This window comes from Musca domestica, unplaced genomic scaffold, assembly GCF_030504385.1.
Source record: "Musca domestica strain aabys unplaced genomic scaffold, Musca_domestica.polishedcontigs.V.1.1 1, whole genome shotgun sequence".
In the NCBI taxonomy this organism is placed as follows: domain Eukaryota; kingdom Metazoa; phylum Arthropoda; class Insecta; order Diptera; family Muscidae; genus Musca; species Musca domestica.
Window position 1 is genome coordinate 34,723,740 of NW_026712114.1, and position 13,893 is coordinate 34,737,632.

The 13,893-nt window shown below is 35.9% G+C and overlaps 1 protein-coding gene across 3 annotated transcripts in view; it reads right to left on the bottom strand.

Annotated features, from left to right (window-relative positions):
- Nucleotides 1–12,625, bottom strand: part of LOC131802249 (myosin heavy chain 95F) — a 55,479-nt gene extending 42,854 nt beyond the window's left edge. For 2 of the 3 annotated variants that reach the window (XM_059122147.1, XM_059122135.1), the window contains exon 1: nucleotides 12,481–12,625. In XM_059122147.1, coding sequence (XP_058978130.1) covers nucleotides 12,481–12,517 — 37 coding nt within the window. In that variant the 5' untranslated portion in view covers nucleotides 12,518–12,625. The remainder of the gene's footprint in view (nucleotides 1–12,480) is intronic. The other variant, XM_059122140.1, reaches the window with a different exon arrangement.
- Between the last annotated feature and the right edge of the window lie 1,268 nt (nucleotides 12,626–13,893).

Genomic DNA, 13,893 nt, shown 5'->3' on the forward strand with positions numbered 1-13,893 from the left:
GATTACATATTATATCCAGAAGTTCCGTTATAAACATTGTTTGGACATTATCCGCGTTGTGTTAACAGAATATATACTTGAGCTAGGATCTTTGGATAAGCTTGTTTAGTTATGTCTACGCTTTTGTATAAAATATATACTTTATCCATGTTCTATGGACAATATAAATACTTTATCCAAATCGTTTGGATATCATAGAAACTTTTAATAACATAAATTCACTTGAGTAACACAGATATATTATCCAATTCTTTGAAGTCAATCAATATATTATCCACATTATTTGAATAATATATATACTTTATTTTCCTTCCATTGAATAACAAAAATACTTTATTCAAGGAATGTGGTTAACATACATGGTTTATTTACGTTATTTGTATAAAATAATTACTTTAACCACATTATTTATACTATATATATTATTTATATACTATACAAATCACTTCGATTTCACTCAAATTTCTGAACATTGAGATTCTTCAAATTAACTTCGCCACATTATTTATTCGCATCTCTATTCCTTTTCGTTTTGTGTAGGCGGCTGACATTCCCAAAAAGCATTTTACGCTCTACAAATCTCTACTAAAATATGAACGTTTGAATGCCACAAGGCATACGACTAGAAAATAAAGTCGCTGTCGTCATAGAGTCATAGAAGAAAATGAAGTGCTGCGTTGTCCGTCCACGCTCAAATGCAACATAATCACTTGTGATGGTGTTGTTGATGAGGCATTTTAATATTTTTTTTTTTTATTTTATTTTGTATTTTATAGGTTGTTGTTCCCGGTGATGTGGCATGGAAAATATGCACAAAGGATGGCACAATGTCGAGGCTACGATGACGGCGACGATGAACTCTAAAGTTCGAAGACAGGAGGCGGTTAAAAAATACAAAATGACTCTATGGGGTCGGAGGAAAAGCGGAAAGACGTACGGAAGGAAGGAAATATTTCAACGTAGATGTTTGAAAATGCTCAATGTTTTTGTAACTTTTACAATGAAAAAGGGAAGTGCGGTAAACGCATCAACTTCACCATGAACTTCCTTGAGTTCTTGTAGTTATTGTTGCAATACATCTAGCAAAGGTTTTGTTGTATACTTTTTTTTTAAATATAGAAATTAGTATAGTATATGAGATTCTTGTTTTTCGTATTTTCTTCCTTCATAGGAGCTATAGAAAATATGGAAATAGAATAAAAATAAAATGCACACTTCAATTCTAAAGAAAACCAGTAAAAAAAGTCCTAAAGTTGGGCGAGGCCGATTTTCTGATACCCTACACCACTTTGCTAATTTAGTAGAGCTCCACATAACAATTAAAAGTTTTTATGGGAGAATTCAATCATACACGCTATGATTATAATTATAATTTAAAATTCAAAGGACTAAATATGCCGTAGCATTTGTATCTTTTAAATTCGGACTTGTATTGCCCATTTGGTGCAAAATTAATTTGAAATCGGATAAAGATATATATATGGGAGCTATATCCAAATCTGAACCGATCTCGATAAAATTTGGCAAAGATATTTCTGAGCTACATTTGATATATTTCCCTGAATATCGTTGTTATGGAGTGCATATTACGGCTGTGGGTAATAATTACAACAAATCGAATGAACAATATATATGGGAGCTATAGCTATATCTGAACCGATCTTAACCAAATTTGGCATACTACCTTCTAGACTTAATTCGGTCGTATGTGCCAAATTCCATCTTATTTGGGCAAATATTAGACATTTGGTGCACAATAAAAAGTAAATTGGACGAAGTTATATATGGGGGCTATATTCAAATCTGAACTGATCTCGATAAAATTTAGCACAGGTGTTTCTGAGCTGCATTTGATATATTTCCCCAAATATTTTACGGCTGCGGAAGACAAAAATGACAAATCGGATGAACAAAATATATGGGAGCTATAGCTATATCTGAACTGATTTCAATGAAATTTGGCATACTTATTTGCATACAAATCGGGCTGATATAAAAGGCAAATCGAACGAAGATATATATATGGGAGCTATATCTAAATTTTTACCGATTATCTCCAATTTCAAAAGGGTTCCTCCTTGGACCAAACAAATGATGTTCGGAAAATTTCATCCCAATCTGTAACTATAGGTCTATCTCGCTTCCTTCTCCATGCTACAAACAAATGCACAAATACATAATACCCTTACCACTATGTGGTGTAGGGTATAACAATTGAGTTCTTGCTATAACCCTTTTGTATTGAAAATATGTTTTTTTTTTAAGTTAACCCAATTGAGGAAAACAATGAAACACATAGTCTTTAAAAATACAAAATGTGACAGAAGTATAAAGCATACAATCAAAACAGGTGTTTTGGAGCTTCATACTACTTCTACAGTCAAATTATCAAAAAAGTTGAAAAATTGTATTTTGAAACACAGTGCCTGGTACTTATGCTCATAGTTACATTTATGGCAAACAAATACATTTCCAAAGCAAAGGCTTCCGTTTAAAAATACTGGATTTTCTAATATATGGCAATTGTAACTGCTTACGAATTAACCTACAAAACCCATTATTTTTTCAAGGACAAATTGCCAGAAATAAGTAGTTGTTCTTATTTTTTGCATTTTGCGAAACGAAATGCCATTTAAGGCCTTAGTTCTGTTTTGGACGAAATCCGTCTTTGGACATTTGCAGTTAATTCAGCCATGTCCGTTTGTCTGTCTCTGGGCACGATAACAGTCGAAGGGAGCATTCTATTTGGTCCAAACATGGAACATCGTAATATTTTTACCAAACATCGATTAAGTTAGAAGATTGCCAACACCATCCAAAATTTAAAAAATTTCCTAGATAAAAAGCAATTTATATTGAGCGATGTAAGTACCAAATATAGTTCAAATTTTGCACATTGTTATATTTAGGTCAGATGTGAAAATGGGCAATATTGATGACTTCTTTCAGTAGCTAATCACTAAAGGTAAATATTTTCAATAATGCTAACTACTTTAAGGTGGAAAATAAATATCCGATGTTCCTCAGATGTTTCACAACAGAAATGGTTCGAAAAGTAAAGAAGCGAAACATGGCTCTTGAGCTGAACATATCGCAATATTCCATTCGGCAACTATTGAAAAATGAGCTTGGGCTAAAGCCATTGAAATTCCAAAAATTGCAAGAACTTACACCCCAACAGAAAGAAAATAGACTCAAAAGAGCTAAAGAGTTGATTTGCTTGGCCGAAAGTGGTTGTTGTTGTTGTAGCAGTAGTACATGTATGTGTTTGCGTTCTGCTAATCTGGTTCCAGCTCCAGGTTTAGAAATTCGGCTACTTTAACGGGGTGTAGCCAGAGATCTGCTGGAGTGAGTTGGGTAGGTATGGCTGAGCAATTAAAAAGGTGTAGCGTATTGTGCGGGCCTGTATCGCACGCCGGGCAGGCGTCACGCACATCTTCATCAATTCGTGCCCAATACGAATTGATACGACTACACCATCCTCAACGTAATTGCGCCAAAACTACCCTGGTTTGTCTAGGCAGCTGACGTTCTTCAGCTGCAATGGATGGGGGGTGGACTCCGAGGACGGCATTCACTTTATGACTGCTAATAGCATCCGCGACTGCATCGGTGTGAATGCCACTCAGACCTGGCTGATAGGCTTCTTGACCTAGAGGTTCTCTCTTGTAGCGCTGGACCTCCCTCTCTAGATCATGTATGTCCTTCCTGACACGCCTGGGTGGGGGAGATTTATCCACCATCTGATGGTTGGGATGACTCTCACGGTAACACCCAAGTAGGTACTGCAACGAAAGCATATGATTATGCTGATGTAAGGGAAGGACTTTCGCCTCCTCACGTAGATGGTCCACTGGTGTCATGAGGAGGCACCCTGTCGCAGTTCTCAGGGCAGCGTTCTGGCAGGTCTGGATATGCTTCCACTGCGTAGCACTAGTATTCGCAGACCACACTGGAGCCGCATAGCCGACCACAGACCGACCTATCGCGTATAAGAGGTCAACAAGGTTTCTTTGTCCGCACCCCAAGAGCTGCCGGCTAACGCCTTGAGGACCTTGTTCCTACTTTTCATCTTAGCTGTGGCTTTCGCGGACGACTTGAATATGCTGTCGAACGTGACTCCAAGAATCTTGGGGTAGTTCGTTGTCGGTATTAGATTCCCCTCGACCTGAACATTCAGCTGTGTTCTCATCTCCGCAGACATGTGTTAATGAGTGTGGCCGTTGATTTCGTGGCGGATATTTTCATATTCCTCGTGTGGAAGTATGCGACAAGCTCCGTGAGATAGGGGTTCAACCTTTCGCATATGTCGAACAGAACATACAGTATGTACATGTACATGCCGAAAGTGGTGGTTTTCTCCGATGAGAGAACAATCGTTGTCTAGCAGTTTGCCAAATGCCGAATATTATCGCGAAAATATTCTGGAGGGTGTATTAAAGCCTTGGGCACGCAAACATTTTGGCCGCAGATCTTGGACATTCCAACAGGACTCAGCACCATCGCACTCGGCACGCTCCACCCAAGAATGTTTACAAAATGAGGTTCCTCGCTTCATTTCCTGCGCACAATTGCCACCAAAATTTCCGGATACCAATCCGTAGGACTATTGTATCTGGAGTATTTTAGAAAGCAAGGTTGGCACTAAAAAATTCCAAAGTGTCGATCACCTTAAAAAAGCTCTTCGTCGGGAATGGGCCAAAATACTGCAGAACAACATTCGGACAGCGTGTGAAGGTTTCATTGGCCGTTTGAAGGCCATAATTCTTTCCAAAAGTGTCCAATTCGAACAAATCTAATCTTATTCTCAAATTTGATGATATTGCCGACATTTTTCGCTTTTATTCAATGAAATTAAAAAAAAAAAATGTAAAAATTATGGCGGTTATCTTTGTTGTTTTATCTAACCCTGACAAATATGAACTGGCAGTGCATTTCATATTTGATGTTTTTGGATAAAATGACTAACATTTAAACTTTAAAAAGATTATATCGGTGCACTCCTTTTACCTTTATCCCACAAATTTCATAAATTGTATAAGACCAATTGGTTGTTTTTTTAAAAAAAATCAATTCTTTCCCTTTTATTAATTAGTTAAGACAAATACTACTCTAACTGATGGTCGATTAAATTTTTTGCACGCACTTTTCAAATTCCCAGAAACAATTTCAATAATTCACCACAATCTCTCTTCCAATTTTGTTCATTACAAACAAACCTTATTAGCAATTAACCTCCTGTCGTCTTTTCAGAAATTCATCTCTAATCACCAATTATTTTGTGTGCTCCTAAATGCCGCTATTAAATAAATAAATTAACAACAAAAGCCCAACTACTAACTAAAAAAGGGGCCACATAGGAGTTCTGTGAGATTTTTTCTTTCATTTATACTTCCTTGGCGCATTCATCATAATTTTTGTTTAGCTCAACATGAGATGTTACATCTTCAAAAAAAAAACAAAAAAATGAAATAGAAATTCCCCAGCTTTGCAAATTAGCCAACATGGCAGCTTAAGAAGGAAGCCAACGTAAAATTGCCTTTCAGACAATTTAATGTAATCTTCATTGTTCGCCTGCTGCTCTTTCCCTCCCCTCCTCGATGCTATGTACATGAATGTCGTCTTTTTTTTCGAAGTACTACTCATCTTCCTCTGATTTTGTATTCCACCGTTGCGGGGCACAGCCACTTCATAAGTCTGATGATGATGTTAAGTGAAGTGCATGGCGTTGAGTAGAATGTAGACAAGTTACTTGCCTACAATGGAAGGCGCCAAGGCTCAAAGGCATGTGAAGTAAATGCATTCTTTTAGTTCCTTTTCATATGATTTTTTTTTGTTGTTTTACTTTTTTTCCGCAAAATAAGATGACGAGATACCAAACAATTATTCGCTAACTTGTATGAGGGCAGATGTATCTTCTGGTTTGATAGTAGATAGACCTACAGACTGACAGATAAGTATGATGACGAATCTTTATTTTATTTTAAATGCAGGAATTTAAATGAAGGTAATAATGTCTACAGCTTTTGTAGAGTTCTCTTTACACAAATGTCCGACATCGAAATAATGTGTTTAGATTCCACATATCTGCACGACATCTATTCTGGATTATTTTGAGTCTCAATATTAGTTTCTGTAGTAACGCAGTTTGTTGTATTAATCAGGTTCTAGTTTCATTATAAAAGTACAAGTACATTACAAAAGTAAACCAGCAAAGAAAGTCGGGCGGGGCCGATTTGCTAATTTAGTAGAGCTCCACATAACAATTAACCGTTTTAATGGGAGAATTCAATCATACACGCTATGATTATAACTATAATTTAAAGTTCAAAGGACAAAATATGCCGAAGCATTTGCATCTTTTAAATTCGGACTTGTATTGCCCATTTGGTGCACAATTAATTTGAAATCGGATAAAAATATATATGGGAGCTATATCCAAATCGGAACCGATATCGATAAAATTTGGCAAAGGTATATTCCCTGAATATCGTTGTTACGGAGTGCATATTACGGCTGTGCGTAACAAATATAACAAATCGGATGAACAGTATATATGGGAGCTATAGCTATATCTGAACCGATATTCTCCAAATTTGACATACTAGCTTCTAGACTCCATTCGGTCGCAAGTGTCAAATTTCATCGCATTTGGGCAAATATTAGACGTTTGGTGTACAATCAAAAGTAAATTGTACGATGTTGTATATGGGAGCTATATCCAAATCAGAACCGATTTCGATAAAATTTAGCAAATGTATTTCTGAGCTGTATTTGATATATTTCCCCAAATATTGTTGTTACAGAGTGCATATTACGGCTGCCGAGGACAAAAATAACAAATCGGATGAACAATATATATGGGAGCTATAGCTATATCTGAACAGATTTCGATCAAATTTGGCATACTTATTTTTAGGTGCAATCTGATCGTACGTGCAAAATTCCATACTATTCGGACTGATATTACAGGTTTGGTGTACAATAAAAAGCAAATCGGACGAAGATATATATGGGAGCTATATCTAAATTTTTACCGTTTATCTCCAATTTCAATAGGGTTCGTCCTTGGGCCAAACAAATAATTTGTGCAAAATTTCATCTGGATAGGGCAATAAATGCGAACTGTACTTTGTTTTCAAAAATACATGGACAGGCGGACTGACGGACGGACTGACATGCATAAATCAACTCAGAAAGTGATTCTATGCAGATTATCAAAAGGAACTATGGGTCTATCTCGTTTCCTTTTGCCTGTTACAAACAAATGCACAAAGACATAATATCCTGACCACCTTGTGGTGTAGGGTATAAAAAGCTGCTAAATTCGACCCGGCCTTGTAAATTTTCAAAAAAAAAAAAAAAAAAAAAATCGAAAACTACCACTGAGCATATCGCAATATTCAATTCGGCAAATGTTGAAAAATGAGCTCGGGGTAAAGCCATTGAAATTCCAAAAAGTGCAAGAACTTACACCGCAACAGAAAGAAAATAGACTCAAAAGAGCTAAAGAGTTGCTTCGCTTGGCCGAAAGTGGTGAACTGCCGAATTTGGTTTTCTCCGATGAGAAAACATTCGTTGTCCAGCAGCGTGTAAACAAACAAAATGATCGTGTTTACTTGCCAATGAAGTCAGCAGAAAATGTGCACCTTCGGTTGGCCACCAGAACTCAAGCGCTGGGCCAAAATATCGCAGAGCAACATTCGGGCAGCGTGTGGCGGTTTCATTGGCCATCATTTCATTTCATTGAAGGCCATAATTCGTACCAAAGGTGACCAATTCCAACAAATCTAAACTTATTCTAAAATTTGAGGCTATTTCCGACATTTTTTGCTTTCATTAAATAAAATCGAAAAAAAAAAATGTAAAAACTAGGGCGTTTGACTTTGTTGCAGTTTTTTTTTTATCTCACCTTGCATATCTCTCCTCTAGTGTCCTTAAAGGAAAATTCTACCCGGCGCAGTGTAATATGTTTAATGTTCCACTAATTTCTTTTTAAACCAAGCTAAGTTTTTACTCAAGATTTAATTTGTAGATTATTAAAGGTTTATTGACCCACATACAAGATGACTGTCAACAGAGCTGACATGAAGGATGCTGTATGCCAGCAAGTCCTTTGGCAAGGAATCAATTTCACTCCCTACGTTGTTTTATTTTTTAGCTTTTTTTTTCTCTGCTGAGATATAAAACCAAGTGTTTGGTAAATAAAGTCAATGCATGTTGACGGCGGGTTTGTCCCACATTTACTCGCTTCAAATTGTTTTACTCCAGAACAGCTCTTTCTTGTCAACAAGGAGGCATCATGGCTGTTGATAATGGGGGAAGAGAATTAAAGTGTTACTCGGATGTTGAAGCAGATAGTTTTAATGAGGATATGGATGGCATTTTTTTACATTGAAGAGGAAAGGGCGTCATCAAGAAGATTTGCTTTTAATTTAGAGATTTATATGGCATGCACTTAAAACTTTAATAATTGGAAAGAAGTGCAATGGGAGTTTTGAAATGGATTGTTATTTTAGATTTTCTAATTTGATATGACTAGGGCAAAATCGAAACTATTTGTAATTAAAAATGTTTAGAAATGTTCGATGGTATTCCTCTGACGTTTTATACACAGAAACATTTTTGTTCTTTAAAAAAAATGTCGGTTCTAATTCGGAGATTTATATGAAACGCACTTAAAAGTTTAATAATCGGAAAGAAAGCTCTTATTTTGGTTTATATAATTGGATATGACATTGGAAAATCTGAAAATGTTTGTACTAGAAAATTTATGATAACAATGTTGGATACTTTTGTTCCAAATTTTCATGAACGATTTTTATACCCTACACCACAAGGTGGTCAGGGTATTATGTCTTTGTGCATTTGTTTGTAACAGGCAAAAGGAAACGAGATAGACCCATAGTTCCTTTTGATGATCTGCATAGAATCATATTCTGAGTCGATTTATGCATGTCCGTCCGTCTGTCCGTCTGTCCATGTATTTTTGTAAACAAAGTACAGGTCGCATTTATTGCCCGATCCAGATGAAATTTTGCAAAGATCTCTTGTTTGGCCCAAGGACGAACCCTATTGAAATTGGAGATAACCGGTCAAAATTTAGATATAGCTCCCATATATATCTTCGTCCGATTTGCCTTTTATTGTGCACCGAACGTGTAATATCAGCCCGAATTGTATGGAATTTTGCATATACACCCAAATTAGGCCTGAAAATGTGTATGCCAAATTTGATCGAAATCGGTTCAGGTATAGCTATAGCTCCCATATATATTGTTCATCCGATTTGTTATTTTTGTCCACCGCCGCCGTTATATGCACCCTGCAACAACAATATTTGGGGAAATATATCAAATACAGCTCAGAAATACATTTGCTAAATTTTATCGAGATCGGTTCAGATTTGGATATAGCTCCCATATATAACTTCGTCCGATTTACCTTTTATTGTGCACCAAACGTCTAATATTTGTCCAAATGGGATGGAATTTGGTACTTACGACCGAATTGAGTCTAGAAGCTAGTATGTCAAATTTGGTGAAGATCGGTTCAGATATAGCTATAGCTTCCATATATATTATTCATCCGATTTGTTATATTTGTTACCCACAACCGTAATATGCCTCCATAACAACGATATTCAGGGAAATATATCAAATACAGCTCAGAAATATCTTTGCCAAATTTTATCGAGATCGGTTCAGATTTGGATATAGCTCTCATATATATCTTTATCCGATTTCAAATTAATTGTGCACCAAATGAGCAATACAATTCCGAATTTAAAAGATACAAATGCTTCGGCATATTTAGTTCTTTGAACTTTAAATTATAGTTATAATCATAGCGTGTATGATTGAATTCTCCCATAAAAACTTTTAATTGTTATGTGGAGCTCTACTTAATTAGCAAAGTGGTGTAGGGTATCATAAAGTCGGCCCCGCCCGACTTGAAGACTTTCTTTACTGGTTTTAATTAATTAATTTGACATTTTTTGTTCTGCAAACCAATAAATGTGAAAGAATGCTTTTGCGACGTAACAATGGAACAGAAAGGGTAAAGAACTTTGAAATGTTTATCAATGCAACTAGAAACAATAAACCAACAAGCGTAACAATTGTCCAAGGCAAGCAGACGCAATAAACGATAAGTTAGGGCAACACACCCGGTATTATTGAACGATTGTCTTCTGGACGGATTTTATCGTAGACGGTAAAAATTCGAGACACTTAACACAAATAAGGTTAGAATAACCTCAATCATTTGGCTTTTGGGCTTCAATACATAGAAATGTATTTTTAATGCTACATATTTTCTTATTTTTTAATTTTGTTAATTGCAAACGTTTATTAAGATATGACCTACTCTGAAAACCAAATATTCTCCCTAGCAGAGAAACTATACAAAGAAGTAAAAGAACGCACAGATTTAAGATGAAATCCCCAAAAAACAGAGATAATTTAGAGAGGCATTCTATCGCTCAGAAGTTTTGCTCATATATTTGTATTACCCCTTGTATATCTTTGGTATTAAAAATGGCACATATGGTTTACGTTTCGGTAAGGCCCCCACCATATAGCGTTACTTTCTGATTTTCGGTGTTTTGACCAACATTTTAAGCCAAATCATGTGTAGCTTGGCATTTATGGTTCTGAGTAGGTATAATCTCTTCATGCTAAAACTTATCAAAATTGCTCCAGTATTTGGTATAGACCCCATATTACAGTATCTACTAATTTTCGGTATTTTGAAGGTTTGGGCCAAAATTTCAAACTTAATCATGTGTAACTTGACATTTTCAGTTCTGAGCTGACAAAATCTCTGGCTGCTTTATTTTGTAAAGATAAATCCACTATTATGTATTGACTATATATGACCTGCACTTCCAAATTTTAGGCATTTTGAGAATCTCTCTCGATGCAAAATGTTGTGAAGGTAAGTCCACTATTATATAGGCCCTATACAGGGGGAGATAAAAAACTGCATCAAAGTCAAACGCAAAAAAGCAAAAAATGTCGGAAATAGCATCAAATTTTATAATAAGTTTAGATTTGTTCAAATTGGTCATCTTTGGCACGAATTATTCCCTTGAAACGGCCAATGAAACCCACACACGCTGCCCGAATGTTGTTCTGCAGTAATTTGGCCCTATTCCGGCGAAGCACTTGCTTGAGGTGATCGACACTTTCGCATTTTTAGTGCCAACCTTGCTTTACCAAATACTCCAGATACAATAGTCCAACGGATTGGTATCCGCAGATTTTGGTGGCCACTGTGTGCTGGAAATGAAACGAGAAACCTCATTTTGTAACCATTTAGGGTGGCGTGTGCTTAGTGCGATGGTCCTAAATCCTGTTAAAATGTCCAAGGTATGCGGCCAAAATGTTTGCGTGCCCAAGGCTTTAGTACACCCTCCAAAATATTTTCGCGATAATATTCGGCATTTATTCTGATGCCACGGTCGATTTAAACGAGCGGAGAGCGACCATCGGCTGTTGTGGCGGCCCACACCATCACCATGGCCGGCGCTTGAGTTCTGGTGGCCAACCGAAGGTGCACATTTTCAGCTGACCTCTTCGGATAGTAAACACGATAATTTTGTTTGTTTACAAATTGTTTTCTCATCGGAGAAACCCAAATTCGGTAGTTATCCACTTTCGGCCAAGCAAAGCAACTCTTTAGGCCTAAGGTCAACAAAGAAATTCGAAACCACCTGTCTGGGATAATCCGTGTTACAGATGAAACAAGTAAGAAAGTAGCCAAGTTCGGCCGGGTCGACATTTTAATACCCTCCACCATATGGAAGGAACATGAAAAATTTCAACGGATTCCGAAAAATACCATATAAATGATGAATGAAGACGTGGTACCCATTAAAATCTTCAAATACGAAATCTAAAACAATTCCGGCCTTCATACGAAATTTTGAAACAATTCGGATGAATGATGTCAATGTACAATGTACCTAATATCGGGAGGTACCGTTATATGAGGGCTATACGAAAACTTGAACCACCGACCAATCCTAGTGGCAAAATACACATGTGTGAACAATTTTAGCCTTCTATGTCAATTCCTTGAAAGATAGCATGATTACAACAGACAGACGGACATCGCTAAATCCTCTTGGAATTTTACGCTGATCCAGAATATATATACTTTGTAGGGTCTATCATGAATATTTCGAGGAGTTACAAGCGGAATGACAAAGCCAAAATACCCTCCATAGAATGAATAGATGGTATAAAAATGTGAGGCATGTGTATGTAACGTAAAAAATATTTTGATGTTAGATGACGTCATTTTGCACAATTAAAGGTATGTATGTCAACAGATAGCTTAGAAGTTAGTTGAAAACAAAGAACTGCAAAAATAGTCAATCCTACTATCATCGACTTGATGATAATAGTTACATTTAAAAAAATATATCATTTAAATTTCATTAACAATTAAAACAAAATTGTCATCTAAACTTACCATCAACATTTTTGGGTTTATTTGTGTAGAAATCCATTTTATCCGATTGATGATATCTCCGAGTTTATGGCACTACGTTATTATTATTTTTCGTTTACTCCTTTGTTATTGTTATTAATTAAATTATTTATTCGTCTGATTAAATTGCAATTAACTATTGAGTTTGGAATTATGTTATCGCACAAACAATACGATATGGTCTTAATGCAAGATTTAATAACGTGTCACTTGCCGGCGTATTTCAACATTTGTGACGCACTTTCAAGAAGTTTATTTACACACACTCACATATCTAGGTGCATTTTCCTGTGTTTCAAAATAAAGGGAAAATCAATAAAATGCACTTTTCCCGGGCCAACAGACAATAGGGTGTTTCATATATAAGGGAAACAACCCCCCTCATGAAACCGTTGTTATTTTTCACCAGGTTGTGAGGCAGGCAGGGAGAGAGAGAGAGAGCGAACAACATGAGTCACAAACAATAACATCAACAGCAGCAGCAACAAAACAGAGTGATTTTTTGCCCAAACCAAATAAACAAAACATGTGATGAAGGGAGCCAAAGCAGGGTTGGGGGAGGTGAATGCCCTGCCGGTGTTTTGTTCGTTTTGTTTTGTCTTTTTGATTGCATGGTAAAATATCGAACAAACAACACGGGTGGTGAACATGTGTGTCCAAGGGAAGGGAGGAAAATTTTGTCAGAAGTAAAACTACAATATTAAAATCCTGGGAATTATTGTAAAATGGTTTTTGCCGTTTTATCATGGTAAGACTAAATGAAATGGGATGGAATATATGATTGAACTATTTCATAATACAAACCACCATATTTCTACACAAATTGTAGGTACGCAGAAAAGTTTCTCAAAATAATTTTCCTAATTTCTTCTATTTCTCAAAAGTTTAAACCAAAACCCTTCGATTGTGTACCACATTCATTATCGACTTCTACAATGTTTATGTATCCCCAGATTCTAGCTAAATTCTATACAAAATTTCAGGAAAAAATTGTTCCAATGACAATTTGTATGTTAAGTATCACAGTTCGTTTTAGACCTTTTAGTACTCAAAATGCACAATTTTTTCAGTTTGACAAATTTTTTAAATCAAAACTTCATGAACGGCACTAAATTTTCAGATTTTTAAATTTTTATATATTATTTAAGTCTTTCTTTTTCGGAAAACAAGTAAAAACAACTGTATATTTGAATACGATTTTGGCAATTTAAAAGAAAAAATAAAATCCGTTAGAAAATCTGTTAAAATCGTATATCTATATTAGGGTCTATATAGGTAACTTTTGCCATAAACCAATACAATATTCTAATGCGAAACTTGATTAAAAAAATCGGTGAATAATGTACCTAAAATCATCAAAATTCCGAATATGGGGAGGTGTTGCTATACAAAAAC